The 27,712-nt window shown below is 40.2% G+C and overlaps 1 protein-coding gene across 3 annotated transcripts; it reads right to left on the bottom strand.

Annotated features, from left to right (window-relative positions):
• Positions 1-59: 59 nt before the first annotated feature.
• On the bottom strand, positions 60-23,842 carry rpn2 (ribophorin II). Of its 3 annotated transcripts, none has more exons than XM_061785182.1 (18): positions 23,763-23,842; positions 23,236-23,426; positions 22,348-22,443; positions 18,515-18,690; positions 18,343-18,418; positions 18,130-18,264; positions 14,720-14,896; positions 14,515-14,633; positions 10,702-10,807; positions 9,970-10,061; positions 9,779-9,893; positions 9,508-9,702; positions 9,344-9,430; positions 9,166-9,261; positions 8,752-8,827; positions 4,141-4,270; positions 3,575-3,671; positions 60-656 (listed from the first exon to the last, which is right to left on the bottom strand). In XM_061785182.1, exons 1-17 carry the CDS (start codon positions 23,773-23,775, stop codon positions 3,620-3,622), a joined length of 1,932 nt encoding a protein of 643 aa, XP_061641166.1. In that variant the 5' UTR covers positions 23,776-23,842; the 3' UTR covers positions 60-656; positions 3,575-3,619. The 3 variants fall into 3 exon arrangements, with proteins under 3 accessions (XP_061641166.1, XP_061641164.1, XP_061641165.1); XM_061785180.1 differs by lacking the exon at positions 23,763-23,842 and adding an exon at positions 23,688-23,718; XM_061785181.1 differs by lacking the exons at positions 3,575-3,671; positions 23,763-23,842 and adding an exon at positions 23,688-23,718.
• Between the last annotated feature and the right edge of the window lie 3,870 nt (positions 23,843-27,712).

The following is a 27,712-nucleotide window of genomic DNA, read 5'->3' as shown; positions in this document are numbered from 1 at the left end:
CTATTTTGGCATATACCTGTACACATACTGTACAACCTTTGATACATACAAAAGAGAACACCAATTGACCACTTCTTTATTTCTTAAGAAACATTCTCAAATTCCCACACGTTACGAACAATTTATCTTGGGGATGCAAATTTGTATCACACTGGAAACAAGCTCTGCCTTGACACACACTCAAACAGTTGGTACAGTTTGAAGTACTGTAAAAGTACAGCAGTGAGTAAGGATCAGCATGTCAGATCTGCTGGCATGCTTATAAGCAGGTGAGACAAAGGGTAATGTACAAAAAAACTAAACAAAAACCTTAATTCCATTAAGAAACCATACCCCAAAAAAAAAAATAATAATAATAATCAGGCACACGGAGACAGCACTAACAATGTTGTACAACAAGTAAAATAATCTCACAGGAAGATGAAGTGCAATGATCGGTCGCGCTGCAACACAGTGGAGCAGTCGGATAGAACTTGTCTGATCTCAAAGACGTTTGATAGTTCCTGAATTTCCTTCCATTCGGCAACATACAAATTCTTCAAATGTTATGATGTTCCAAAGTGAGATGGGATGTATTGGTGATCGAATCCAAGGGGGGGAAACGTGTGCTCCTTCAGTGTCTTTGTTCAATGTCTTGCGTCTATTTTTTCTCAATTCTGTGGTGCGAAAAAGGGGATAATATTGATATTATGCATTCTCTTCAGGAGCAAAACACTATTGTTTTGTAAAAATCAGAAACAATGTGAAGAGGCTGAACATGCATTTAAATATACCAACAACAAAAAAACAACTTATATTTAGGATGCAAACAATGCTGATGAGTTTGGTTCACAACACAGCAATCTTTTGATTTAGATGTATACAAATGTAAATAAATAAATCAAATAAAAAAGGAGGGATTAGTGCACATGTAGGCCTGTCACACTGGCAAAGTTTTTAGGACGATACACTTTCCCCAAAACTATCATAATAAACCATAGTATCGTTTTTGATGCCACTAATAAATATAAATGGTATTAGAGTATAATAATTCAAGTACGCTTTTTAACTTTTAGCTCCAAAAAATACTAAACATTGACGTTGAAATGTAAAACAATAAATGAAGTATCTTGGATGAATTAAAAAAAACAAAAAAAAAACAGCTCTGTTCACAAAAACTGCACAAAAAATGACATTTGGCACAGAGGTATGTGTCATTGACTTACTAAGGAGGTCAAAAAATGTCTTGTAAATTTGACACACCACAGAGGAAACTGTTTTTAAAAAGCCTGCCAAATTTGAATGAAGAAGCAGCAAAAAAATCCCCATGTATGTAAAACAAGGCTCTGAAATCATGAAAAACTCTCTGCGCTGGAGTCAAGCCCTTCACCTGTCAATCAAATATGTTTGCTGTCGCCAACTACTGGCTGAATAACGTGTGCCAATGTGGTTATGGTTAATAAACAGTTAACTTTCTAGTGTGTGTGCGTAATGTGGGGAATAAGCACTAACGAGCACTAACGTTTTTTTTACTGACCTCCCCACAGTTGAGCAAGCGGTTTACCGTGCTGTGAGAAAGCATTGGCCCCCTTCTTAATTTCTTATATGTTTGCCCTTTCCCCACTTGAATGTTTAAGATCAAACAATTGTAAATAGACAAATATAACCCAAGTGAACTTAAAATGTTGTTTAAATTGTGATTTAATTTATTAAGGGGAAAAAAAACTATTCAAAAATGAAAAATTACCCCACTTGTTAAATCACAAATTAACTGATCACACCCAAGCCTGATTCTCTCCAGACCTGTTCAATCAAGAAGTCACTTAAACAGAATCAGTCCTGACAAAATCAAGTCAGACAAAAGATCTAAAAAAGCTGCAACAAAATGAGAAGAAATTCCAGAACAGTCGAGAAATAAAATAATTGACATCTATCAGTCTGGAAAGCGTTACAAAATCCATTTCTAAAGCTTTAGGAATCCAGCGAACCATAGGGAGAGCCATTATCCTCACATGGAGAAAACAAAGTGGTGAACCTTCCCATGAGTGACTGGCCTAAAAAGATTACCCCAAGAGAACAGCAAGACAAAGGAACTCAGAACAACTTCTAAAGAAATGCAGGCCTCCCTTGCCTCAGTTAAGGTCAGTGTTCATGACACAAAAATAAGAAAGAGACTCGGCAAAAATGGCATCCATGGCAGAGTTCCAAGGCGAAAACCACTCCTGACCAAAAAGAACAAACGCTCATCTTACTTTGGGGGAAAAACAAAAAACAAAAACATTTGAATGATTCCCAAGACCTTTGGGAGAATATTATATGGACTGACGAGATTAAAAGTTGATCTTTTTGGAGGGTGTGTGTCTCCTTACATCTGGTGTAAATGCAGCACAGCATTTCAGAAAAAGAACATACCAACAATTAAACGTGGTGGTGGTAGCGTGATGTTCTTGGGCTGCATTGCTCCTTCAGGACCTGGACAACTTGTTGTGATTAAAGTCTGCTCTTTAACAGAAAACCCTGAAGGAGAATCTTCAGCCATGAGTTTGTGACCTCAAGCTGAAGTGCACTTGGTTTCTGCAGCAGGATAATGATCCAAAACACACCAGCAAGTCAACTTCTGAATGGCTTAAAAAAACAACGAAGGTTTTACAGTGGCATAGTCGAAGTTCAGACTTGAATTCCACTGAAATGCAGTGGCATGACCTTAAAAAGGCCGTTCATGCTCGAAAACCCTCCATTTTTGCTGAATTCAAACAATTCTGCAAGGAAGAGTGGGCCAAAATATCTCCAACAGAGATGTGAAAGACTCATTGCCAGTTATAGAAAACACTTGATTTCAGTTGCTCCTGCTGAGGATGGCCCAACCAGTTATTAGGTTTAGGGGGCGATTACTTTTTCACACAGGGCCAGGTAACTGAATTTTCTTTTCCTTCCCTTAATAAATGAAATCACAATTTTAAAAAAGCATTTTAAGTTCACTTGGGTTATATCTATGATATTTACATTTGTTTGATGATCTTAAAGTGGGGAAACTGTGCTAAAAATATAATAATTTGAGAAGGGGGCAAATACCTTTCACGGCACTGTATCTCCTGAGCTCGCTAGCTCCTTAGTTCGCGGACTAGCGAACATAATATTTCCTTTAAGTGTCTCTGCTGTGTGGATCTGCATGCGGTGGATCGAGCAAGGCTGTGGAGTATAGGATGGAGCAACGTTGGGCCGCCGGCACTCCACGCGCACACTAGCGACTAATCCGTACTAGCCTTGCCGCTAATAGCCGGCCACTTCGCAGTGGAGCTGGCGAACTTGCTGTTGGCTCGCATCACCACAACAATGAGAATTTATTGTTTCCGGAAAAGTTTATCATGTCCATTTTATTTATCAAACGAAAAGTTGAGATTGTAATTATCGTGACAGGCCGATGCACATGGCTAAACAGTAGTCTATGTATATGGAGTGTTAAGTACAAGACGAACCAGCAAGTTGGCGAGTACATGAGTGGGCTCAGTTAGGATGAGTGAGCACCACAGAGCTATGCATGCTGCCAACCATTATACAGATGCACTAGAGATACCATCTACGGGGATGCCCTTACTTTAGCCTGGGACCACAACCAGCTCTTTTGTTACAAATGGACGCTTTATCGGAGGCTCCTATACTTTGCCAACCTACTACTTTGCTCAGCGGCAATCCTGAAAGAGGAGTAAAGAGACAGCGGCATGTGGATGAAGGAGACAAAGACGACGGCACAAATCTGCTGAAATTAGGATGTCCTCAGTGAGTCCTCATTTGTTGGCTACTTGAGTAAAAAGGATTAGAAAGGGGAACAAGAGGTAAATGTGAAGGAAAACATGTTCAAGCAGTGATACAAGTGACAAATTGCTCACTTTGATACTTTAAGGGCTCTACAAGAAATTGCCCACTCACACCATCTCTCTTGCAGTCAGGCGTCTTCCCTAAAGCAGATCCTGGCACCGATAGGCTTGCGGGCGAATCCACAAGCAGAGCACTTTTCCCTCTCTTTTGGACCAAAGAACTATCAAGAGGCCTTAGACCACCAATGTACTTAACATCTGAAGGACTATGATTGCTCTCTCTCCCTCTTAAGGACTAAGAAGTCTCGAAGAAATCTTTTGTGCCAGGTGCAATCGACACACTTACCTCTTCACTGCTTTATGTGCCAGCATGCGGTTCCCAGCCAGGAATGTTACACCACCGATAATCGCCAGGTACTTAAGAGTCTGGAACATGTTCAAGTGGGTCCAGTAGACGTACATCAGGCCCAGCAAAGCTGATTACCAGAATGTTTGAGCATGAATATCAAATGAAAACGAGTATGTTACATCATTCAAACAGATTTATTGCTATGAGGTTCTTGTACCATTGCTAAAAATATGCTAGTCTGTTGTTTTCCCATTACGACTGTTGAACTGTTCAATGTTTCAGTAGTTTTTGCACAACTGTCTGTTCTGGAATAAGGAGCTGAATGGGGAAAATCCACAACAGGTTTTTTTATCCATGAATGGACCAAAATATTTTCTGGTATTTCAACACCCCTCTTCATCATGTCATTTACATTTTTACATCTTAAGACAAAGACAACGGCAAAAAATTTATCAACCGTACCTTGCAATTGTGGAGCTTTACACAGGGTGTTCTCAGAGGAAAGTGGCCAAAAAGTATGTGAACCCTTTGGAAGTTCTTTAACAGACATGCAAACACCAAGCCAACCCACCAGCCTATGATGACAATGACAAAGACGGCGGCGAGCCCCCCCCTCCAGCAAAAACTCATCGACTCTATACGATTTACATAAATGGCCTATTTTGAGTTCAAAACGGCGAATTTCGCCAAAAGGCCACTTATTTGCATGCATGCTTTAAATGTACGCAAACATTGGTCATAAAATGTGGTCTAACCTTCATATAAAAGCAAAAAAAATGACAGTTTGCTTAAACTAATACCACACAAACAATTATATTCTCATATTTTTAAAGAAAAGGACAGGCAGGGAAAAGTATGTGAACCTCTCGGCTACACATTCTCCAAGAGCTAATCAGAGTCAGGTGTGAGCCAAATTTAATCAATGAGACAAAATTGGATGTATGGCTTAAACTGGCTTAAATTTGAGGTGTGGCTTAAAATGGCATTAGAAACATGGGTTTAGAATTGTGTCTTGTCAAGAAGCATTGTCTGATGTGTATGCCATGCCTTGGAATTGATGAGTTGTATAAAGCTAGAAAAGGTTACAAAACGATCTCTAAAAGTCTTGTTCAGTCCACGGCTAGACATATTCCCTAATAAATGGAGAAAGTTCAGCACTGTTTCTGGAGTGGCTGTCCTGTAAAGATGACTGCAAGCGCACAGCGCAGAATGCTCAATGAGGGGGAAAAGAACCCTAGCGTGTCAGCGCAAGACTTGGAAGATACCACTGGCACATGCGGGAGGACACCGAGGAGGAAGCCATTGCTGTCTAAAAAACATTGCAGAATGTTACAGGTTTGCTAAGGAGCACTTAGATGTTCCACAACACTACTGGCAAAATGTGTGGAAAGATTAAAACAAAGTTGAAATGTTTGGGGAGGAACACACAAATGCCGTGTGTGGAGGAAAAATGGCATAGCACATCAATATCAAAACCTTATCCCAACTGTGAAGCATGGTATGAGAGAGCATCCTGGTATGTGTGTGCTCTGCTTTCTCAGGGCCTGGACAGCTTGCGATCATCAATGGAAAACTGAATTCACAAGATATTTTGCAGAAGAACTTGAGGACATCTGTCCAAAAGTTTAAGCTAAAACGAGGATGGTGTTGCAACAGGACAATGACCCAAAACACAGAAGCAAATCAACAACAGAATGGCTTCAGAAGAAAATGTATGTTCTGGAGTGGCCCAGTCAAAGTATCTAAAGTCTTCCACCCTTGCTTTCTCTTCTCCCTGTAGCCTCACTCTTCCTCCACCACCTCTCTCATTCATGCACATATATTCTGTTTTACTTCGGCTCATCTTCATTCCTCTGCTTTCCAGTGCATGCCTCCATCTTTCTAACTGTTCCTCTACCTGCTCCCTGCTTTCACTGCAGATTCACAATGTCATCTGCAAACATCATGGTCCACGGGGATTGCAGTCTAACCTCATCTGTCAGCCTATCCATCACCACTGCATACAGGAAGGGCCAGTCCCACCACCACCTTAAATTCGTCTGTCACACCTACAGCACACCTCACCGCTGTTCTGCTGGCCTCGTACATGTCCTGTATTATTCTAACATACTTATCTGCCACTCCAGACTTCCGCATTCAGTACCACAGTTCCTCTCTGGGTACTCTGTCATAGGCTTTCTCTAGATCTACAAAGACACAATGTAGCTCCTTCTGACCTTCTCTGTACTTTTCCATCAACATCCTCAAGGCAAATAATGCATCTGTGGTACTCTTTCTAGGCATGAAACCATACTGTTGCTCACAAATACTCACTTCTGTCCTGAGTCTAGCCTCCACTACTCTTTCCCATAACTTCATTGTGTGGCTCATCAACTTTATTCCTCTATAGTTCCCACAGCTCTGCACATCACCCTTGTTCTTAAAAATGGGCACCAGCACACTTTTCCTCCATTCCTCAGGCATCTTCTCACCCGCTAAAATTCTATTGAACAAGCTGGTCAAAAACTCCACAGCCACCTCTCCTAGATGCATACATACCTCCACAGGAATGTCATCCGGACGAACTGCCTTTCCATTTTTCATCCTCTTTAATGGCCTTTCTAACTTCCCCCTTACTAATCATTGCCAGTTCCTGGTCCACCACACTTGCCTCTTCTACTCTCCCTTCTCTCTCATTTTCCTCATTCATCAACTCCTCGAAGTATTCTTTCCATCTACCTAGCACACTGCTGGCACCAGTCAACATATTTCCATCTCTATCCTTAATCACCCTAACCTGCTGCACATCCTTCCCATCTCTATCCCTCTGTCTGGCCAGCCTGTATAGATCCTTTTCTCCTTCTTTAGTGTCCAACCTGCCATACATGTCATCATATGTCTCTTGTTTGGCCTTTTCCACCTCTACGTTTGCCCTGTGTCGCATCTCAATGTATTCCTTTCGCCTCTCCTCGGTCCTCTCAGTGTCCCACTTCTTCTTAGCTAACCTTTTTCCTTGTATGATTTCCTGTACTGTGAGGTTCCACCACCAAGTCTCCTTCTCTCCTTTCCTGCCAGAAGATACACCAAGTACTCTCCTGCCTGCCTCTCTGATCACCTTGGCTGCAGTGGTCCAGTCTTCTGGAAGCTCCTCCTGTCCACCGAGAGCCTGTCTCACCTCTTTCCGAAAAGCCGCACAACACGCGTCCTGTCTCAGCTTCCACCACATGGTTCTCTGCTCTGCCTTTGTCTTCCTAATCTTCCTCCCCACCACCAGAGTCATTTTACACACCACCATCATATGCTGTCTAACCACACTCTCCCCTACCACTACCTTACAGTCGGTAACCTCCTTCAGATTACATCGTCTGCACAAGATGTAATCCACCTGCGTGCTTCTACCTCCGCTCTTGTAGGTCACCCTATGTTCGTGGCTCGTCTGGAAAAAAGTGTTCACTACAGCCATTTGCATCCTTTTTGCAAAGTCTACCACCATCTGTCCCTCCAAGTTCTTTCCTGGATGCCGTACTTACCCATCACTTCCTCATCACCCCTGTTTCCTTCACCAACATGTCCGTTACAATCTGCACCTAACCCGACTCTCTCTCTGTCTGGGATGCTCAGAACTACTTTGTCTAGCTCCTTCCAGAATTTCTCTTTCACCTCTAGGTCACATCCTACCTGTGGGGCATAGCCACTAACCACATTATACATAACACCCTCAAGTTCAAGTTTCCGCCTCATCACTCGATCTGATACTCTTTTAAACTCCAAGACATTCTTAGTCAACTCTTCTTTTAAAATAACCCCGACTCCATTTCTCTTCCCATCTACACCATGGTAAAATAATTTAAACCCTGCCCCTAAACTTCTAGCCTTACTGCCTTTCCACCTGGTCTCCTGGACACACAATACATCAACCTTTCTCCTAATCATCATGTCAACCAACTCCCGAGATTTTCCTGTCATAGTCCCAACATTCAAAGTCCCCACATTCAGTTCTAGGCTCTGTGCTTTCCTCCTCTCTTTCTGCTGAAGAACCCGCTTTCCACCTCTTCTTCTTCTTCGACTTTGACCCACAGTAGCTGAATTTCTACATTATGCTCTGTAAAAATATGAAAACATAATTGTTTCTGTGGTATTAGTTTTAAGAGCACTCCTGTTTATTCCTGTGATTTAGATGAAGATCAGATTACATTTTATGAATGATTTAGGCAGAAATTGAAGAAACTTAAAGGGTTAATCTTTTCTCCCACCTGAGCCGAGAGTGTCAAGAGTATCATCAACAGGATGCAGAGGTTGTGCAAAAAGTAATGAAACATTGAACAGTTCGATACGTACATTGAAAAGTTAATAAAAGTTCATCCTGAAATGTCACTGGAAAGCCGAATCTTCCTTTTTTCAAGTATATATACGTGGGTGTTCAATACACAAATGACAGTAAATGGCATACATTTAAAGAAAAAAATAAAGAAAAAAGGAGACAACACTTTTGGGTTTGGCCCATACTAAGATTTCAATAGAAGCTTGATTAAATTAGGCATAGTATCGTCACTGATTTATGACAGCCACATACAAAAAAGAGGGACTGAACAACGATCTATGGTTAACATTGTACAGATGGAGACCAACCTGCATGTCCAACATGGAAGAGAATGGTGCTGGGAGAAAAGCTAAAGTTGGAAATGTTTGCTCCAAGCTTAATCCACTGCAAAGAGAGAATAGAAAGAGCATGTCATTCTTCTTGTATTGAAAAGATGTAAACAAGGGATTGGAAAATATGTTTAACACCTGACACACAATGCCCAGACTGTAACAATTAACGACTACTGAAAACTACATATTCTGGGGAAAAGATTGAGATTTGAATTTAGTAAGTATTATATTTAACCTTCAATTTATTAACGAGTCAAAAAAAAACTGTTGAGCTGATTTTGTAGGGGGGAAAAAACGGGACAATAGGGCATTCAGCAATAACTCAGGTCCATAACAGAGTTTTCCATGTTTACTTGATAAATACGAAAATAAGATAGAGTGCATTGTTACCAGAATAAGCAAAAGCAGGAGGGGAGACAGGACGAGTGCAGTGAACGTGTTGGAAACAACTGTCAGAGGCTTCTTCTCTGGTTCCCTGAATAAGTGCTGCAGAGGCAGGATAACATTTCAATCTACTGTAAAATGTCTGATTTCACCTTGTCGAGCAGAAGATGCAACAAAGATTTACTTGGATCTCTGGTTTGGGTACGTAAAGAGTCTTGGGTTGAATTGTTGCTGGGGCATCTTCATCAACAAACCTGAGCACAACATCAGCCTGAGAAAAGATGAATGGCAAATATTAATGTCAGGCATCATTTGGAAGAAGAATTTCCGCACGATGCTGACACTAACCACATTCCACAAGATGGGGTTCTCCAGTGTGGCATCCCCAACCATGAGATACAGCAAATAGGTACCAGAGATGAGGGCAAATTCTGTTTTACGCTCTGCTGCGTCCAACTCAAACTTGTACAGACCCTTGGTATCGGGCTCGGCAACAAAAACAACCTCTTGGCCAGTTTTCTGATTGTGCAGCCGGACAAAAGTCTGTAAAAGAGAATACAAATCAGAGCTTCATGGGCTTAGGAAGCTGAAATGTTCACATCCTGTATTGGTTTCATACCTGGTGGGGGGTAAGTTCAACGCCGGTATTGACATCAACCAGCTGGAAGGCCATGGCAAAGTTCTGGTGGCTATCAGCGGTGAATGAGCTCTTGGCCTTGGATGGATAGTCGACCCTGGATCATTTGAAAAGAACATTTAGTCGTTCACTACCAGTCAACGACAAAAGGTGTAACGGTCTTGATTTCAAACCTGGTGGTCTTTGTGCCAATGCTCTGGTCCTTATCCACCACAGAGAGGTCCATATTGGTAACCGCCACCTCAGTCGACACTTTCACTTTGAGCTACAGGTGGACCGGCATCAAAGCAAAATAGCAAAGGAAGTCGAGTTTACAGCCGTCGATGCACCAAATGTAGACTTCAAAGTGATTGAAAGTAGTATTAGGACCATACACAAATGATTGTTGAGATTTAAAGGGGACATTATTAATTAATTATAAATCAAGGGAGTATACAATACTGTAAATCTAAACACTGAGCATTAAAACTTAAGTAGAAAGGACTACCTTTTACAAAAATTTGAGAGAACTACTGAGGACAGTTTCCGTTCGCATTATAACATTTTAACTGAAGCAATATGGAATATTTGTGTCATACCCAAACTTACCATATCAATTTTGTGAGAGTCAAAAGTTGCAAAACGTTTAAAGATATAGTGAACTGCAAGATAGCCGCTCCACACTCTTTAAACTAAGGTGGTTGTAAAAGCCATCTTTAGAGACAATAAAACTTTCCTTTCATTTGCAAAACGCTTCCATTGTCATACATATCAGCATCAACTATTTCAACTGCTACAGGTTTAAATGGTGGAGTGGCAATAAAAGACTTAGATTTTTGAAAAGGCAGGTAACTTCAAGTGAGCCTGAAGGATAGTAAGATTTAAAAAATAAAAATAAAAAATAAAATGTTTAAATAGAAACTCACCTCAACATGATTAGCAATCAATCGGCTATCACCAGTCACAGAAACAGTTAACTGGTAATAGCCACTGGTTGGCTGCTGGGACATGAAGTTCAGTTCAAAGACACCACTGAAACGCAAGAAATATGAATCTTATGTAATATGTTCACAGTCAAAAGTTGATTACTTACCAACAGACCCTACCATAATTAACACTAAAATGAATTGAAAATAAATCCATCCAAAGCATGAATGTAAAAGACAAAGACAAACTGTAGATTTAGGTTTGGTGACATATGGATTAGTGATGCACCGAAATGAAAATTCTTGAACAAAACTGAAAACTTCCCAGGCTGAAAACCTATGAGACCGGAAGAAATTATAAATCAATCAAACTTGATTTGTAAGCTCTTTTCATAGAAAAAAATGCAAAAGAAAACACTTTGGATTAATTAAAATATATTTTAAAAAATCATTCCTGCCAATTATTAATGATTAAACTATGCCAATTAATAGTGAAACTGCATTTATGGCTTCGACTGCAGTGTTGAGAACCTATAGAAATTCACTTTCAGAACAATTTGTCTGAATGTCCATATTTTTCAAATTATGTCAAGAGCATTATCATGGGACAGTGATTAAAGTCCATCCATCCATCCATCTGCATTTCCTATATCCACTATTGCTGCTGAAATGATGCACATTTCCCCATTGTGGGACTGATAAAAGTTATATTATAAAGATGTATTATAGTAATGTACATTTAAATTATAGGTTCCTTTTCTCACGCAACATAACAGCGGTGACGTACTAATTTGTTTCCGGTCCCTCTTTATGTAGCCCTCTCGTGTTATCGTATATTACAGTATTTTCCTCTATAAAGGCGTCATATTTGTCTGCTATTTTGCTCTTCAAAGTTGACTGATCTCCAGTATAACGAGTTTTCAGCTAGACTAATGCAGTGAACCAGACAATCACATATTTTGGTGTTTTGAGACTTCATGTGATAGCTGAGCGATTTGCATGGTGTTCCCGCCTTTCTCTTGTCTTATTCTCCACCTGTCCTTCATTATTACCATACTTGTCTAAAAGTGTCGTTTATTCGCTGTCATGGAGGCGATGATTAGTGACTTATGCTGCATTGACAACGGACGCAATGCGCAAGTTCGCCTCCGCACTTAGTATCATATTTAGGCCCATTAGCTGTAGCTCATAGGTACAGGTGTCAAAACGTGTTTGCCCCCTTCCTGATTTATTTTTTCTGCATGTTTGTCACACTTAAATGTTTCCCATCATCACACAAATTTAAATACTAGTCAGAGAAAAAAAGTCATCACAAAGTGGAGTTTTTAAATGCAGGTTATTATTATTAAGGGAGAAAAAAATCCAAACCTTCATGGCCCTGTGTGGCCCCCTAAACCTAGTAAATGGTTGGGCCAACCTTAGCAGCAACAACTCCAATAAAGCGTTTGCGATAACTTGTAGTTCTGTGAAGGAATTTTGGCCCATTTGCAGAATTGTTGCAATTCAGCCATATTGGAGGGTTTTCAAGCATCAAACGCCTTTTTAAGGTCATGCGACAGCATCTCAGTAGGAGTCAGGGCACACCAAAGTCTTCATTTTGTTTTTCTTCAGCCATTCAGAGGTGGACTTGGTGTGTTTTGGATCATTGTCCTGCTGCAGAACCCAAGTTCGTTTCAGCTTGAGGTCACGAACAGATGGCCGGACATTCTCCTTCAGGAGTTTTTGGTAGACAGCAGAATTTATGGTTACATTTATCAAAGCATGTCTTCCAGGTCTTAAAGGAGCAAAACAGCCCCATACCATCAAACTACCACCACCGTATTTTACTGTGGGTATGAGCTTTTACCTGAAATGCATACATCATATGTAATGGGAATTACACCTTCCAAAAAAATCTGTTTTTGTCTCATCACACCATAGAGTATTTTCTCACGAATCTTGGGGATCATCAAGATGTCTTATGGCAAAATTGAGGCAAGCCTTAATGTTATTTTTGCTCAGCAGTAGTTTTCATCTTGGAACTCTGCCATGTAGGCCATTGTTGCCCAGTCTCTTTCTTATGGTGTAGCTGTGAACACTGCCCTTAACTGAGGCAAGTGAGGCCTGCAGTTTGGATGTTGTTGTGGGGTCTTTTGTGACCTCTTGAATGAGTCGACGCTGTGCTCTTGGGGTAATTTTGGCCGGTCGGCCACTCCTGGGAAGGTTCACCACTGTTCTATGCTTTCGCCATTTGTCGATAATGGTTCTCACTGTGGTTCGCTGGAGTCCCAAAGCTTTAGAAATGGCTTTATAACCTTTCCCACACTGACAGAACTCAATTACTTCCGTTCTCATTTGTTCCTGATTTTCTTTACATCTCGGCATGATGTGTAGCTTTTGAGGATCTTTTGGTCAACTTCACTTCATCAGGCAGGTGCTATTCAAGTGATTTCTTCACTGAGAACAGGTGTGGCAGGCCTAGGTTTGGTTAAAGAAATTAAACTCGGGTATGATAAACAACAGTTAAGTTAGGTTTTAAGGAGGGGGGCAATCAGTTTTTCTACACAGGGCCATGTAGGTTTTCTTTCCCTCCCTTAATAAAAAGAAAAACATTTAAAAACTGCACTTTGTTTTAATGTTCTCTTTGACTAATATTTAAATTCTTTTGATGATTGGAAACATTGAAGTGTGACTAACACACAAAAAAATCTTAAATTAGGCAGGGGGGCAAACAATTTTTCACACCACTGTAGCTGAGGATGGCTCCCTCAAAATAGCATTCAACTAGTGTTCCCCTTACCCGAACAGCAGAAACCAGCAAGGTTGGGCGACAATAGGGGCGCTTCGTTTGGGCTAATAGCCACTAGCATAATGACGGAAAACCCACGCGGTTCCCATAATTTATCGCGACATGCAAATTTGATTAAAGTAATAAAGTTATTAAAATGTGTATATGTTACTAGTAGTTTGTTGAATGTGTTATTTAACATTTATGCTTAGTTCACATTTATGGTTGATTTCTGGCACTATGTCATGATCGAACCCTGAGTGTAGGCTGTGTGTAATAAAGTGACCTTCCAGTCATTTCAACTGGATATTCCACCATGCTGTCCAGGGCATTGGTTGTTAATAGTAAATGATTCTTTACTCTTGTCTACGGACTCTTGTGCCAGTCGTCAGTGATCAACGTTACATGTTATGCATGAGACATTATTTTGGTGCATCACTAATAAAGCTACAGTGCTGTGAAAAAGTATTGTCCCCCTTCTCAAATTATATATTCTTTATATATAGAAGTTGTCCTGAGTTCCTTTGTGGCCTCCTGGATGAGTTATTGTTGTTCTGTCAGGGTAATCTTTGTAGGCAACCCACTCCAGGGAAGATTCACCACTGTTCCATGTTTTCTCCATGTGAGGATAATGGCTCTCCCTATGGTTCGGTGGAATCATAAAGCTTTAGAAAAGGTTTTTGTAACCCTTTCCAGACTGATAGATGTCAATTTCTTTATTTTTCAACTGTTAAGGAATTTCTTTGGATCGAGTAATTATGTTGCAGCTTTTTTTTTTTTTAAAGCTTTTATGTCAGACTTGATTTGGTCGAGACAGATTCTGGTCTGGAGGTAATCAGGCTTGGGTCTGATCGGTGAAAATTTACCAAAAATTGTGATTAGCAACAAAAATGAAATCACCATTTAAAAACAGCATTTCAAGTTCACTTGGGTTATATTTGTCTGATATTTATATTTCTTTGATGACCTTAAAGTGGGAAACTATGCAAAAAGAAGGGGGCAAATACTTTTCATGGTACTGTAAGCTACTTCTTTATGACGCATACTCATTGAGAGTGAATGGTGCTTGGCCAAGAATGATACTCTTCGTGGCTACTGCATATGCAGAATCCAGCTGCACATTAGCTGAGGCCAGAGGCTGAGACATGACGTCAGTAACTAGGATCTGAGAATCAGAAAGAAAACCAGAATGACTGAAATAATTCCATATGGCATCCACATAAATACTGAGGTGACATCCTGCATTTATACCTGCAGGGTTGGCTGGCTGTGTGACACGGTGGGCGGCCCATGAGTGTTGACGACTACTGGAACATGGAAACGGTTGTTGGAGAGGGTAGCGGCAGCATTTGCCACACTGAAGGCCTCAGCCAGAGAATCCCAGGACTTTTTGCTGAAAATGGAGTTCACTAGCTGAATTACTTGATCCTGTGAAAGGAACAAAGTCACCCAAACATTTCAGTGACAGGCTAGAACAGGAGTGAACAAAATAAGCCCCACAGGCAATGTCACCCAAACATTTCAGTGACAGGCTAGAACAGGAGTGGGCAAAATAAACCCCACAGGCAACATACACTCCGCTCCATTCTTTAATTCGGTAATTAATTCTAATTAAATTAAATTTTGATATAGCCGACTGTCCGTTACATTGAAGCACAATTTCTTTTAGGCCATATGCACCCATATTACTGTACAGTACAACATTGTTTTGTAGGTTTTTTTCATGGCCTAAAACACCCAGTTATTGTCAGTACAAAGAAAGCTTGAAAATGTTTAGTTTCACATTTTAAGTTTCAAACTTACCACGCCAGTGTGCTTGATTTCAGTTGTTGATGACAGACATGCAACCAGAGGCATGAAAAGAGTGTCCCAAAAAAAAAAAAAAAAAAAAAAAACATTGTGGGGAGGGGGGCTGGGGGGATCCTCCAGGGCCCCGCAGAGAATTTTCTTGATTCTAACATAAATTAAGCAATCTGGAAGACTCTGAAGAGTACAATAAGGAAAAAAAATATAATTCTTCAAGCTAATTTACACCGCTCAAGTACATGATGTACAAATTTAAGATTAAAATGAAATTTGCCTCATTTCTTTGTTTTTTTGTTCTGGCCTCCAACTTGAGCCAGGCCCTTCTCCACTTGCACCTGATGCCTGCTTCAAGCTGTGCCACATGAATTGCATCCTCCTCTTTAAGCACTCTCATTTTGGAAAATAATTTACTCAAATCATTGCCTGTTTCACTGTTACGAACTTCAAAGGCTAATCCCTAATGCATCCTCCAGGAAAATATTAAGTACAATATTTTTCCATTTTCATTGTCCATTTCTGACTTTGAAGTTATGTTATTCCCTAACATCGCTCAGTCACTTAATACATTTAATATTAACATCCGTTAACTAATTAGATAATTTTAGCCACGTTTCCTAATTAATACAAGATGCACTCGCGGATCAAATAGTCACCGATGTTACGTGTGCTTCGCGGTTCCGCTGGGACCACAACCCGCAGGACCTAAACGCGAAAATACAAAAGACCAGTGCAACAAATACTACACTGGCTGATCTGATGAGCACAAATGTTGCTTAAACGTAAGAGTAGCAATAGAAGATGTCCGCTCCAGAGGTGGGTAGAATAGCCAAATATTCTACTCAAGTAAGAGTACTGTTACTTAATGATGTGATTCAAGTAAAAGTAAAAATAGTCCTACAAAAAAATTACTTGAGTACGAGTAAAAGCTACACAGTGAAATTATTACTCAAGTACTGGGTAAATAGTAACTTTTGATTTTCACCACAGCATGAACATCATTTTTTTTTTAAATTACAAAATAAAATGTGAATGTGCAAATTCTGATGTTGCAGTTTGCATGCGTGTGTATGTATGCACAGTCAAAACTACAACACCACCTGCAATTTACTGCATGGTGTTTTCTGAAGTTATAAGTGAGCTGAAATATCCACGTTTGGGCAGACAGTGCCAGACAAATACTACAATACATGAAAGCTGTTGTTTTTGTTCGTCTAAATGTAAACAAGAGTAGCGCGCAGTTGCCTTCAGGGTCACCATTTAAAAACAGCATTTTAAGTTCACTTGGGTTATATTTATCTAATATTTACATTTGTTTGATGATACTGAACAAAGTGGGGAAAATATGCACAAATATAAGAATTTGAGAAGTGGCCCAATACTTTTTTACAGCACTGTACATCTGCCGGAAAAAACTGTGGCAGTTATGGCACTCGAGCCCAGGCCCGCATGCTTTTAACTGTACCCAAGATCTGCACTGAGCTGGGGAAACATTATTTTTAATATAGAGCTCCTTCCTCATCGTCCGCTTTTCCTCTGTATAAGCAGCATCGTCAGGAAATGCTCCCAGTCAGTCAAGCGGAGCGCTCATCACACAACAACATTTATAGATGTTGGAACTCAGTGCACACATAAGGCGCGCCGCATTATAAGGCGCCCCCGTCCATTTTGGAGAAAATTTAAGACTTTTAAGTGTGCCTTATGGTCGTGAAAATACAGTACCTACTTTTGTTGGAACCCTTTTCAAAATTATTTTACTGAAGAACTTAACTTGTGGGTTTACAGAATGAGTGCCGTGGCAGTATGAAGTGGGACGCTGACGTTCACAGTTGCATATCTATCCTTATTTGTTTCACAAGATGGACGCTGACGTTCACAGTTGCATATCTATCCTTATTTGTTTCACAAGATTGTTTACATAAATTTGAAAATGAATAATTGTGGATAAAGGAGTCAACGGAGTTAGGTTATGCATGGGGGGAACTTGCCATGCTCAGCGCTGCAGCGTTAGTTTGCTTCCTGTCATTGTCTTTTCGCGGCATAATCCTAAACCCTAAAGGTCCTGACGACTGTACGTAGGCTTTTCCCAACATTGAGTGCCATTTCCAAGCGAAAATACACACAAATACAAACAAAAACAGCACAGAATGTGCTGTGACGAGACCCCATTATCCGCCGGCTGGAGCAGCGTCACAAACGTGGGGAAGGAGCAATACTGTCTCAAATGTCGATGCCGCTGATACCAGAAGATCGATTTTCAAAATTAAACATCGATACTTTTGATATTTCAGTCATTTGAGGGGCTGTATTTTCAGGATCGTATTAGAAAGACAATCGGATGGTATGGATCACCAGCAGACACACAGAAGGAGCACATCAGGGCACAAATTCGCGCAGCAAAAGCCAAAATCCATTTTGTGGCCCGCCACAATTAAATGTAGATGTGGGGAAACCCTGTATAAGGTGAAAAAGAGTTTTAAGACATACCTCAACAAGTCTGTACTACAGTATATTGTTCCCAGTCTTTGCAATTTTTTTTCAGCACTTGTCTTCAAATATATTTAATGCATTTAAAAACAAAACATGAAAATGAGCTTGGTTGCACTTTCATTTGGTTTTAAAGAGTTTGGATTTTGATAAGCCGACTGCTGATTGTTGTATTATGAGATTGAATGTTTTTACCTTGTACTATCAAACCTATTTTATGTCTTTGTTGTCTGTCCTGACCAGGACACTCTTGTAAAATAGATTTTTTGCTTTCAATGAGGTTTCCCTTGATAAATAAAGGTTAAATAAATAAAATACAAACATTTTATCCACCCTTGGGATGTGACATTCAACAAAGCAAATGATCTTACCTGTTTGAGGGGGGGCTCCATATCCACATGATCTGACAGGGAATACGCAGCAGTTACAAAAAAGGCGGTGGCCTCAAGTCCCTCTTCAAAATGGAGGTAGATCCCCCCAAGATCATCTAAACGTGCTGTCAGATCCTGAGAGAAAAAAATGGCACGTTGGTGTTGTCAGAGACAAGTGTCACAGCACCACCTGGTGGAGGTTAAAGACCTCACCTCAATTTCTTCAAGTATTCTTCCAAGTTCTGCCTGCTGAGACAGGCGGGTGGCTGTTTGCAGAGCTGAACTAATGCTGTCCAAAAAGTGAATCGTAAGCACAAAAACAATCTGGTCCCAAACACACACACACGTACAAAATCCAACCAATTCTTTTTCCAACACAACTTACGCCATGACACTGTCCTCCTTGTTGATGCGAGCTGTTAGTGCACCAACGACCTCCTGAGAGGTCAGAGGAAGTCCCAAAGAGCTAAGCGCGCTCACAGCACGGTGAATCTGAGTCATGGTGGAGTCTTCACTGACAGCAGCCAGAAGCATATCCCTGGTTTCATTGGTCACAGGGATCTAAGCAGTGACGAAAAAGGGTTAGGTCGTCCACAGTTTTACATTATACAGTGGTGTGAAAAAGTATATGCCCCCTTCCTGATTTTCTTATTTTTTGCATTTTTGTCACACTTAAATGTTTCCCATCATCAAACAAATGTAAATATTAGTCAAAGACAAGTAAACACAAAATGTGTTTAAATGAAGGTTTTGATTAAGGGAGGAAAAAAAATCCAAACCTACATGGGCCTCTGTGAAAAAGTGACCCCCCCCCCCCATTAATACCTAAGTGTGGTTTATCATACCAGAGTTCAATTTCTCGAGCCAAACTTTGGCCTGATATTGCCACACTAGTTCTCAATCAAGAAATCACTTAAATATCGTAGGACCTGCCTCTGACAAAGTGAAGTAGACCAAAAAATCCTCAAAAGCTAGACACCATGACGAGATGTAAAGAAATTCAGGAATAAATGAGAAAGGAAGTAATTGAGATCTATTAGTGTGGAAAAGGTTATAAAAGCCATTTCTCAAGCTTGGGGACTCCAGCGAACCACAGTGACAGCAGTTATCCACAAATGGCGAAAACATACAGTCCCCTCCAAATGTATTGGAAGGGCAAGGTCAACTTCTTTGTTTTTGTTGTATACTGAAGACATTTGGGTTTCAGATCAAAAGATTAATATGAGACAAAAGTTCAGAATTCCAGCTTTTATTTTCATGGTATTTACATCTACATGTGTTAAGCAAGTCAGGGCAGAGCACCTTTCGTTTGAAGCCACCCACTTTTAAAGTGAGCAAAAGTATTGGAACACACATTATTAAATTAACAGAGTGAATAACATTTAATATTTGATGGCATGACTCTTAATTGCAGTAACTGCATCAAGCCTGCGACCCATTGACTTCACCAGACAACACATGTTACATTCTTCATTTTAAATGCTTTTGCAGGCCTTGACTGCTGCCTCTTTCAGTTCTTGTTTGTTTCTGGGGTTTCTCCCCTCAGTCTCCTCTTCAGGAGGTAAAATGCATGCAATTAAGGTCCGGTGATTGACTTGGCAAGTCTAAGACCTTCCAGTTTTTCCCCAGATGAAGTCCTTTGTTGTGTTGGCAGTGTGTTTTGGGTCAGTCTTGTTGCATGATGAAGCTTCTCCCAATTAGTTTGGATCAGCCATCAGTCACATGCTGCAATACTTTTGCTCACTTGAAAAGTGGGTGGGTTCAAACAAAAGGTGATCTGTCCTGAGTTGTTGAACACATCTAGATGTAAATACCATGAAATAAAAGCTGGAATTCTAAACTTTTGTCTCATATTCATCTTTTGACCTAAAACAAAAATGTCTTCAGTATAGAACAAAAACAAAGGAATTGACCTTGCCGTTCCAATACTTTTGGAGGGGAATATAGAACAGAGGTTAACTTTCCCAGGAGTGAAGGATTACCCCAAGAAAACAGCAACGACTCATACAGGAGGCCACAAAGAAACTCAGGACAACTTCTAAAGAACTGCAGGCCTCCCTTGCCTCAGTTAAGGTCAGTGTTCATTCATGACTTCACTGGGCAAAAATGGCCTGCATGGCTGAGTTCCAAGACAAAAACCACTGCTGAGCAAAAAGAACATTAAGGCTTGTCTCAATGATATGATGAGCCCCAAGACTTCTGGGAAAATACTCTGTAGTCTGACGAGACAGTCAAGCGGAGCTTTTTGGAAGGTGTGTGTCCCATGAAATCTGATGTAAAAGTAACACCGTATTTAAGAAAAAGAATATCATACTAACAGTAAAATATGGTGGTGGTAGTGTGATGGCCCGGGACTGTTTTGCTGCTTCAAGAGCTGGAAGAATTGCTGTGATAAATGGAACAATGAATTCTGCTGTCTACCAAAAAAATCCTGAAATTACTATGTCCGGCCATCTGTTTGTGACCTCAAGCTGGAACGAACTTGGGTTCTGCAGCAGAACAATGATCCAAAACACAACAGCAAGTCCACCTCTAAATGGCTGAAGAAAAACAAAATGAAGACTTTGGAGTGCCCTAGTCAAAGTCCCGACCTGAATCCTATTGAGACGCTGTGGCATGACCGGTTCATGCATGAAAACCCTCCAATGTGGCTGAATTACAACAATTCTGCATTTTGCAAAGATGAGGGAGCCAAAATTACTCCACAGTTCTGTTTCGAGACTGATTGCAGTTGTTGCTGCTTAGGGTGGCCCAACCAGTTATTAGGTTTAGGGGGCACTCACTTTTTCACACAGGCGCATGCAGGTTTGGATTTTTTTCCTCCCTTAATAATAAAAGGCATCTAAAAACTGCATTTTGTATTTACTCGTGTTGTCTTTGGCTAATAGTTCAATTTGTTTGATGATGGGAAACATTTAAGTGTGACAAATATGCAAAAGTAAAAATAATAATCAGGAAAGGGGCAAACACATTCAAACCACTGCAAAGCTGCCAACCTAGAAAAATTCACTTCCAGAACAATTTGTTCAAATTTGTCTGAATTTCCATATTTTCAAAATTTTGTCAAGAAAATTTCCGTGCGACACCAGTCATAATCATAATTGTTAATAAATTATGGCTTCAATATTTGTTATTTTGTTTTTATTAGATCAATCTCATAACCAGTTGGAGTCTGAATCAAAGTACCCACCAGTATTCTTTGGTAGTAAATATTAGTAGGCTAACTTCAGCTGTGAGATCATTTTAACAGATTTCAGAAGGAGGACAATGTGGTCTAAATTGCATAAGATTGGAGGGGGCGTCACTGTGTTTGCCTTGGGCTCCCCAAATGAAAAGCTAGGTATGCCCCAGTTCGAGTCAGGATCACTGCTCGGCATGCCAACCAAAGTGGGATTAGCAGTTTGTGCATTGATGAAGAAGGCAGCTCAGTAGCTGCGAGAACTAATGTGAATTGCAGGACACATTGACCATCGACACTTCAAACGTACATCGCAATAATAAATATGCATGCTTCAATTTAGCGCCAAGCAGCATTGGGTCTCGTCTTCCCCGACGCACCGATCCCTGCAGCTGGAAAAGCCCATGACCCGAACTGGTTAGCCAGCAGCGGCTGGACGACAGATTGAAGCATTTTACGAAGCGGGGGGGGACATTAACACGGTTCACACATGGCAGAATGAGCTTGCTCACATGAACTTTTATCAGAAAAGGATTTTGAGTTTTGACGCAGGCACTTTTGATTCCCCATCGTGGCGAACGTGGGCAATATTCGCGTCGCTACATCAGGTTTTAAATTAGCCAATGGTGAGGGCAGCGCAAACCCTGACTCATGCCTTCAGTCCCAATGCATGCACTTCAAAGCAAGATACCGCTTCCCCCCACAACTCAAAAATCCTCACAGACCTATATGACTGAGAATGTCTCACTATAAATAGTTTAACAATACACAAAACTAAGTTATTACACCTTTATGATGCGATGTGTTTGTATTCGACAGTGAATTTTTTTGTTGCACTTTTGAGTATGTGAATTAAAAAAAAGAAACTAACTGAAAAAATATATCACTTGGGAGCCAAATGAGCCAGTTCTTTTTAGGGAGCAGAGCCAAAACAACTGAATCTACAAAACATTTATTTAAAAAAAATATTATTTAAAATTCATAAGGTGTTTGACATCTTTAAGGCGTCATATTTGAAACTGTGTGCCCTGTGGTCATACCTCACATCCGGATATGGCTTGGCTTGTCTCTGCAGCAAAGAAGACTGAGTCTACATTAGTGGGATCAAGCTCAGAATTCAGGAACTGGCATACATCCTGTAAAATAACCATTAATTGATTTACATCAAGGCCAAGTCAAACAACAAATGTGTACAATCTGAAGCCACATAGCTAAAGCCTTGGCCAGTCTTTCAGGATAGAACAGTATTGGATATGTAAGCCCCTCCTTGAGCCATCACCTTATCGTGGTGGAGGGGTTTGTGTGTCCCAATGATCCAAGGAGCTAAGTTGTCTGGGGCTTTATGCCCCTGGCAGGGTCACCCATGGCAAACAGGTCCTCGTTGAGGGACCAGACAAAGCACGGCTCAAAGACCCCATATGATGATGACAAAAAATGGACACAGGTTTCCCTTGCCCGGACACGGGTAACCGGGGCCCCCCTCTGGAGGTGGGGCTCGAAGGCCGGGCCTGCACCCATGGGGCCCGGCCGGGCACAGCCCGAAAGGGTAACGTGGGTCCCCCTTCCCATGGTCTCACCACCTGTGGGAGGGGCCATAGGGGTCAGGTGCAGTGCGAGCTGGGCGGTGGCCGAAGGCGGGAACCTTGGCGATCCGATCCCCGGCTACAGAAGCTGGCTCTAGGTGAGGTGTTCCGGGCACATCCCACCGGGAAGAGACCCCGGGGACGACCCAGGACACGCTGGAGAGACTACATCCTTTGGCTGGCCTGGGAATGCCTCGGGATCCCCCCGGAAGAGCTGGATGAAGTGGCTGGGGAGAGGGAAGTCTGGGTGTCCCTGCTAAAGCTACTGGTCCCGCCACCCCGACCTCGGATAAGAGGTAGAAAATGAATGGATATGTAAGAGGATAAAATAAAGCTATTACGTACCTTGTGATCAGGAACAGTGGTTCCAAGTTTAGTGAGACCGACAACAGAATAGTATGCCGATTCCAGGTCTGTGAAGGTCTGACTGAAGAGGTTTTGAAGTCGAGCAATATCAGAGAGGGAAAGATAGTGAGCTGGCGAGAGCGTCTGAGCTCCAGTCAGAGCTAGGCTGAGGAAGACCAACCCGACAAGCCCTGTGAACAGAGGGAAATAAAGGTGGACCCTGTACCTGGCCGGGAGCGCGTTTTAAAGATATGCTTAGTATTGACCGTTACAGTTTTGACTTCATAGATACATTTATGTTTTCCATTGAGTCGCGCTTTCATTGCAGACGTTCACTACACAGCAAAAGCTAGCTAGCTAGCGACCACATGAGTAGGAAAGCTGCACACTAATACAGACGCCGTGAGCTACTTTCTCATATAGTCAGTGCAATGCAACGCCACATTGCATACCCAATATAATGGACATTAAGATGAAGAAGAAAAAAATAACGGTATGTATAATAAAACAACGACTCATTCACTCACTGAACAGTTCCATGTCTAGCAGTCTTAATGCCGCGTCACCGAAACCGACGATTACTTCCGGTGCAGAGCCCAACCTATCAAGACAGATGTAATATCCGGTTTACCTTCCACAATAATGGTAACTTTTTAGCATTCATACAATTCAAGACTTTCTTTATTTGACAATATTCATCCATTTTCTATAACCGCTTGTCCTGTTCAGGGTCGCAGAGTTCCGTAGCTGACTCCGGTCGAAGGGCAGACAACACCCTGGACTGGTCGCCGCACAATACTGCAAAAGATTAACTGTCTAAATTTAAGAAATCTATTCTTGGTTTGAGAAGATTTAGGCTATAAACAAGTGAAATAGTCGTTCTGCGCAAGCAATAGGTCAAATAACAGTTTCCCGGGTTTCTTTAAATATACAATATAAATAAATATACAAATGAATATAAAACGTTGTCTTCCGTTTCACACAAGACGTCTTCAAGAGCGAACAAAGATGAATTATTCGATGTTTAGGCTTCACGGGTTTGCATAATCAAATCATATCGTATCATACCACATCATGTATGGAAAAATACATTTTAAAAAAATTGTCAGAAACCACCATCCGTAAATATTTTATTTTATTAGCTTATTTTCATTTTCCAGTTTCCTCTCTAATAGTAACATGCAGGTACAGGTATAGGGAGGAGCTGGTGCATCAGAAGAAAATCTTACCAGACGTGCATCTGGATTTGTCATCAATATCCAGGAAAGAAAGTCGATTATGCCAGGTATTGAACTACAATACCCCACAGTGGTCTTTTTTTTTTTTCAATTAACTGACAGTCCCTTTTCAACTGAACCATACTTAGGTGCTGTAAGTGATATATTTGTATCAAAAAGTGTTACAGAGCTGGATTTTCCAATATTCGCTGTCACAAACTGGTCAGTAATCCGTGTTCCACAGCACAATCAGTAGACGAGAAAAAACATTTACTGCTCACCTACCATGCAAGCTTTATTAGTTCAGAACAAAGGACTCCATGCAGTTTGCTCATGAACAAGAAAGGTATCTTCTTGTTTTCTACTTGTGGTGATGAAAACAGATTATGAATGTGGTCATTTAGAGAGGAGGGAGAATACAGTGATAATTTCAAAATGGATACCTAAACCAGTGACAATGGTTACCACATGTTGAAAATTCCATGTAATATTTGTATAAAAGAGAGCAGTAAATATGAAAATTGACAAATCTTTTTTCTATGGATCATTTTATATCGTAAATTGTCAGTGCAAGAAGAGTCCTGTATTTTGTGAGAGTAATACACACAAAAAGCAATTCAAATGAAGACTCATTACTTTGTCTTCTTTTTCAAAGTGTAATGCTAATTTTAATTATTAAATATCTGTTGCTGTTGGGGCTAGTCAAAAAATAGTAATTACTATCTTTCAATAAATACACTCAATTGATGAGTGAAGACAACTGCATTAAATTAGTGGTTCTCATACTTTGTACACCAACTACCACCTAAAAAAAAACCTTACACTGTAGCTCTCCAAAGCAAATTTATTTTGTATAGCGCATTTCATCCACAAGGGAACTCAATATGCTTTACATTTTTAAAATAATTTAAAAAAGAAAGCTTTTAAACATTTAAAACAAAGAGGAAAAATAAAAGGACAATTAAAACAGCATACAGTGCAAGAAATATAATCTAAAAGTGGAAATGCTAAAAAAAGAATGAGAAAAAAAGAAGAGTTTTTAACCTGGACTTAAAAACATTCACACTTGGGGCTGACGTCACTTCTGTTGGCAACTTATTCCATTTGTGTGCAGCAAAATAGCTAAATGGTGCTTCACCATGTTTGCTTTGGACTCTGTGCTCCATTATTTGACCCGAGTCTGTCGATCTCAGAGCCCAACTTGGTTTATATACCATTAGCATTTCTTTCATGTATTCACCATTTAGTGATTTATAGACCAGTAGCAGAACTTTAAAATATATTCTAAAACTGATCTGGAGCTAGTGTAAAGACTTTAGAATTGGAGTGATAGCCTCTGACCTCTTTGTTCTGGTCAGAACCCGAGCTGCAGCATCTGAATGAGCTGCAGCTGTTTAATACACTTTTTGGGGAGTCGAGTCAGAAGACCATTACAGTAGTCAAGTCTACTTGAGATAAAAGGATGGATGAGTCTGCTTGACTGGTTTCGTTGATACATGCAAGCCTTTACTCTGGATATGTTCTTCAGATGGTAGAAGGCAGTTTTAGTAATTGATTTGATATGACTGTTGAAAGTCAGGTCGGAATCTATCAGTACACCAAGGTTTCATAATTGGTCTTTGGTTTTTAAAGAGAGTGACTCCAGTATGTACTAACAGCCATCCTCTTTTCTTTATTGCCAAAAACAATTATCTTAGTTTTGTTGTGGTTGAATTGAAGAACATTTTGGCTCATCCAGTTATTTATCTGTTTTAGACAGTGACACCTCAGTTCAACTGTAGTCATCTGGAGACACTGCTAGATATAACTGTGTCATCTGCATAGCTATGATAGTCAAAATTAAAGTTCTGAAGAATTTGACCCAAGGCTAGCATATACAGGCTGAACAGGAGGGTTCCAAGAAGTGATCCTTGAGGGACCCCATAGGCCATTGCCATTCGATGAGATTGAACACTTCCAATGGTTACAAAATAACTCCTTTCCTCCAGGTAGGACCTCAGCCATTTAATGACTGTTCCATCTAGTCCTCCAAGTACCACCATCACGACTAACATTATAATACCTTAGTGTAGTACTGTAGGCCCAAGTATTAATCAAAATATGTGTATATATATATATATATATATATATATATATATATATGTGTATATATATATATATATATATATATATATATATATATGTATATATATATATATATATATATATGTGTGTATATATATATATATATGTATATATATATATATATATAAATATATATGTGTATATATATATATATATATATATATATATAAAACATTTAGCTATACATTAAACATTTACATTCAACATTTAGATATAGATTTAACATTTACATTTAGAAATGTTCTTCACCTTTAGATATAGTTAACATTTAGATATATATTTCACATTTAGATTTAACATTTAACTAAAAAATTTAACATTTATATTCAACATTTAGATTTAGCATTTATCATTTACATATATATTTAACATTTAGAATTAACGTTAAGATTTAGATATGTATTTAACATTTAGATTTAAGATTTAGATATATTTAACATTTATACTTATCATTTATATTTCAATTCATATTTAACATTTAAATTGATAATTTCGGGGCAACATTTAATATTTGGATTTAACAATCTTCTTCTTTTCCTTTCTGCTTGTCCCTTTAGGGATCGCCACAGCGCGTCATCCTTTTCCATGTAAGCCTATCTCCTGCATCCTCCTCTCGAACACCAACTACCCTCATGTCTTCCCTCACGACATCCATCAACCTTCGCTTTGGTCTTCCTCTAGCTCTCTTGCCTGGCAGCTGCATCCTCATCATCCTTCTATCAATATACTCACTATTTATCGTCTGGACGTGTCCAAAGTCTGCTCTCTCTAACTTTGTCTCCAAAACATCGAACCTTGGCTGTCCCTCTGATGAGCTCATTTCTAATTTTATCCAACCTGGTCACTCCGAGAGCGAACCTCAACATCTTCATTTCCGCCTCCAGCTCTGCTTCCTATTGTCTCTTCAGTGCCACTGTCTCCAATCCGTACATCATGGTTGGCCTCACCACTGTTTTATAAACTTTGCCCTTCATCCTAGCAGAGACTCTTCTGTCACATAACACACACCTTCCTCCACCCGCTCCAACCTGCCGGGACCCGTTTCTTCACTTCCTGACGACACTCACCATTGCTCCGGACGGTTGACCCGAAGTATCTAAAGTCCTGCACCCTTGCTTTCTCTTCTCCCTGTAGCC

This window comes from Phyllopteryx taeniolatus, chromosome 9 (genome assembly GCF_024500385.1).
Source record: "Phyllopteryx taeniolatus isolate TA_2022b chromosome 9, UOR_Ptae_1.2, whole genome shotgun sequence".
In the NCBI taxonomy this organism is placed as follows: domain Eukaryota; kingdom Metazoa; phylum Chordata; class Actinopteri; order Syngnathiformes; family Syngnathidae; genus Phyllopteryx; species Phyllopteryx taeniolatus.
Note: the sequence above shows the minus strand (reverse complement) of the source record. Positions and strands in the feature narration are given on the sequence as shown.

Excerpts from the sequence above, each read along its gene's own strand:
- rpn2 (XM_061785180.1), bottom strand. Across the intron at positions 18,419-18,514 it reads AAGGAGGACAGTGTCATGGC|CATTAGTTCAGCTCTGCAAA; the intron begins GTAAGTTGTGTT and ends CTTTTTGGACAG. Across the intron at positions 4,271-8,751 it reads CTTCCATGTTGGACATGCAG|CTTTGCTGGGCCTGATGTAC; the intron begins GTTGGTCTCCAT and ends TCTGGTAATCAG.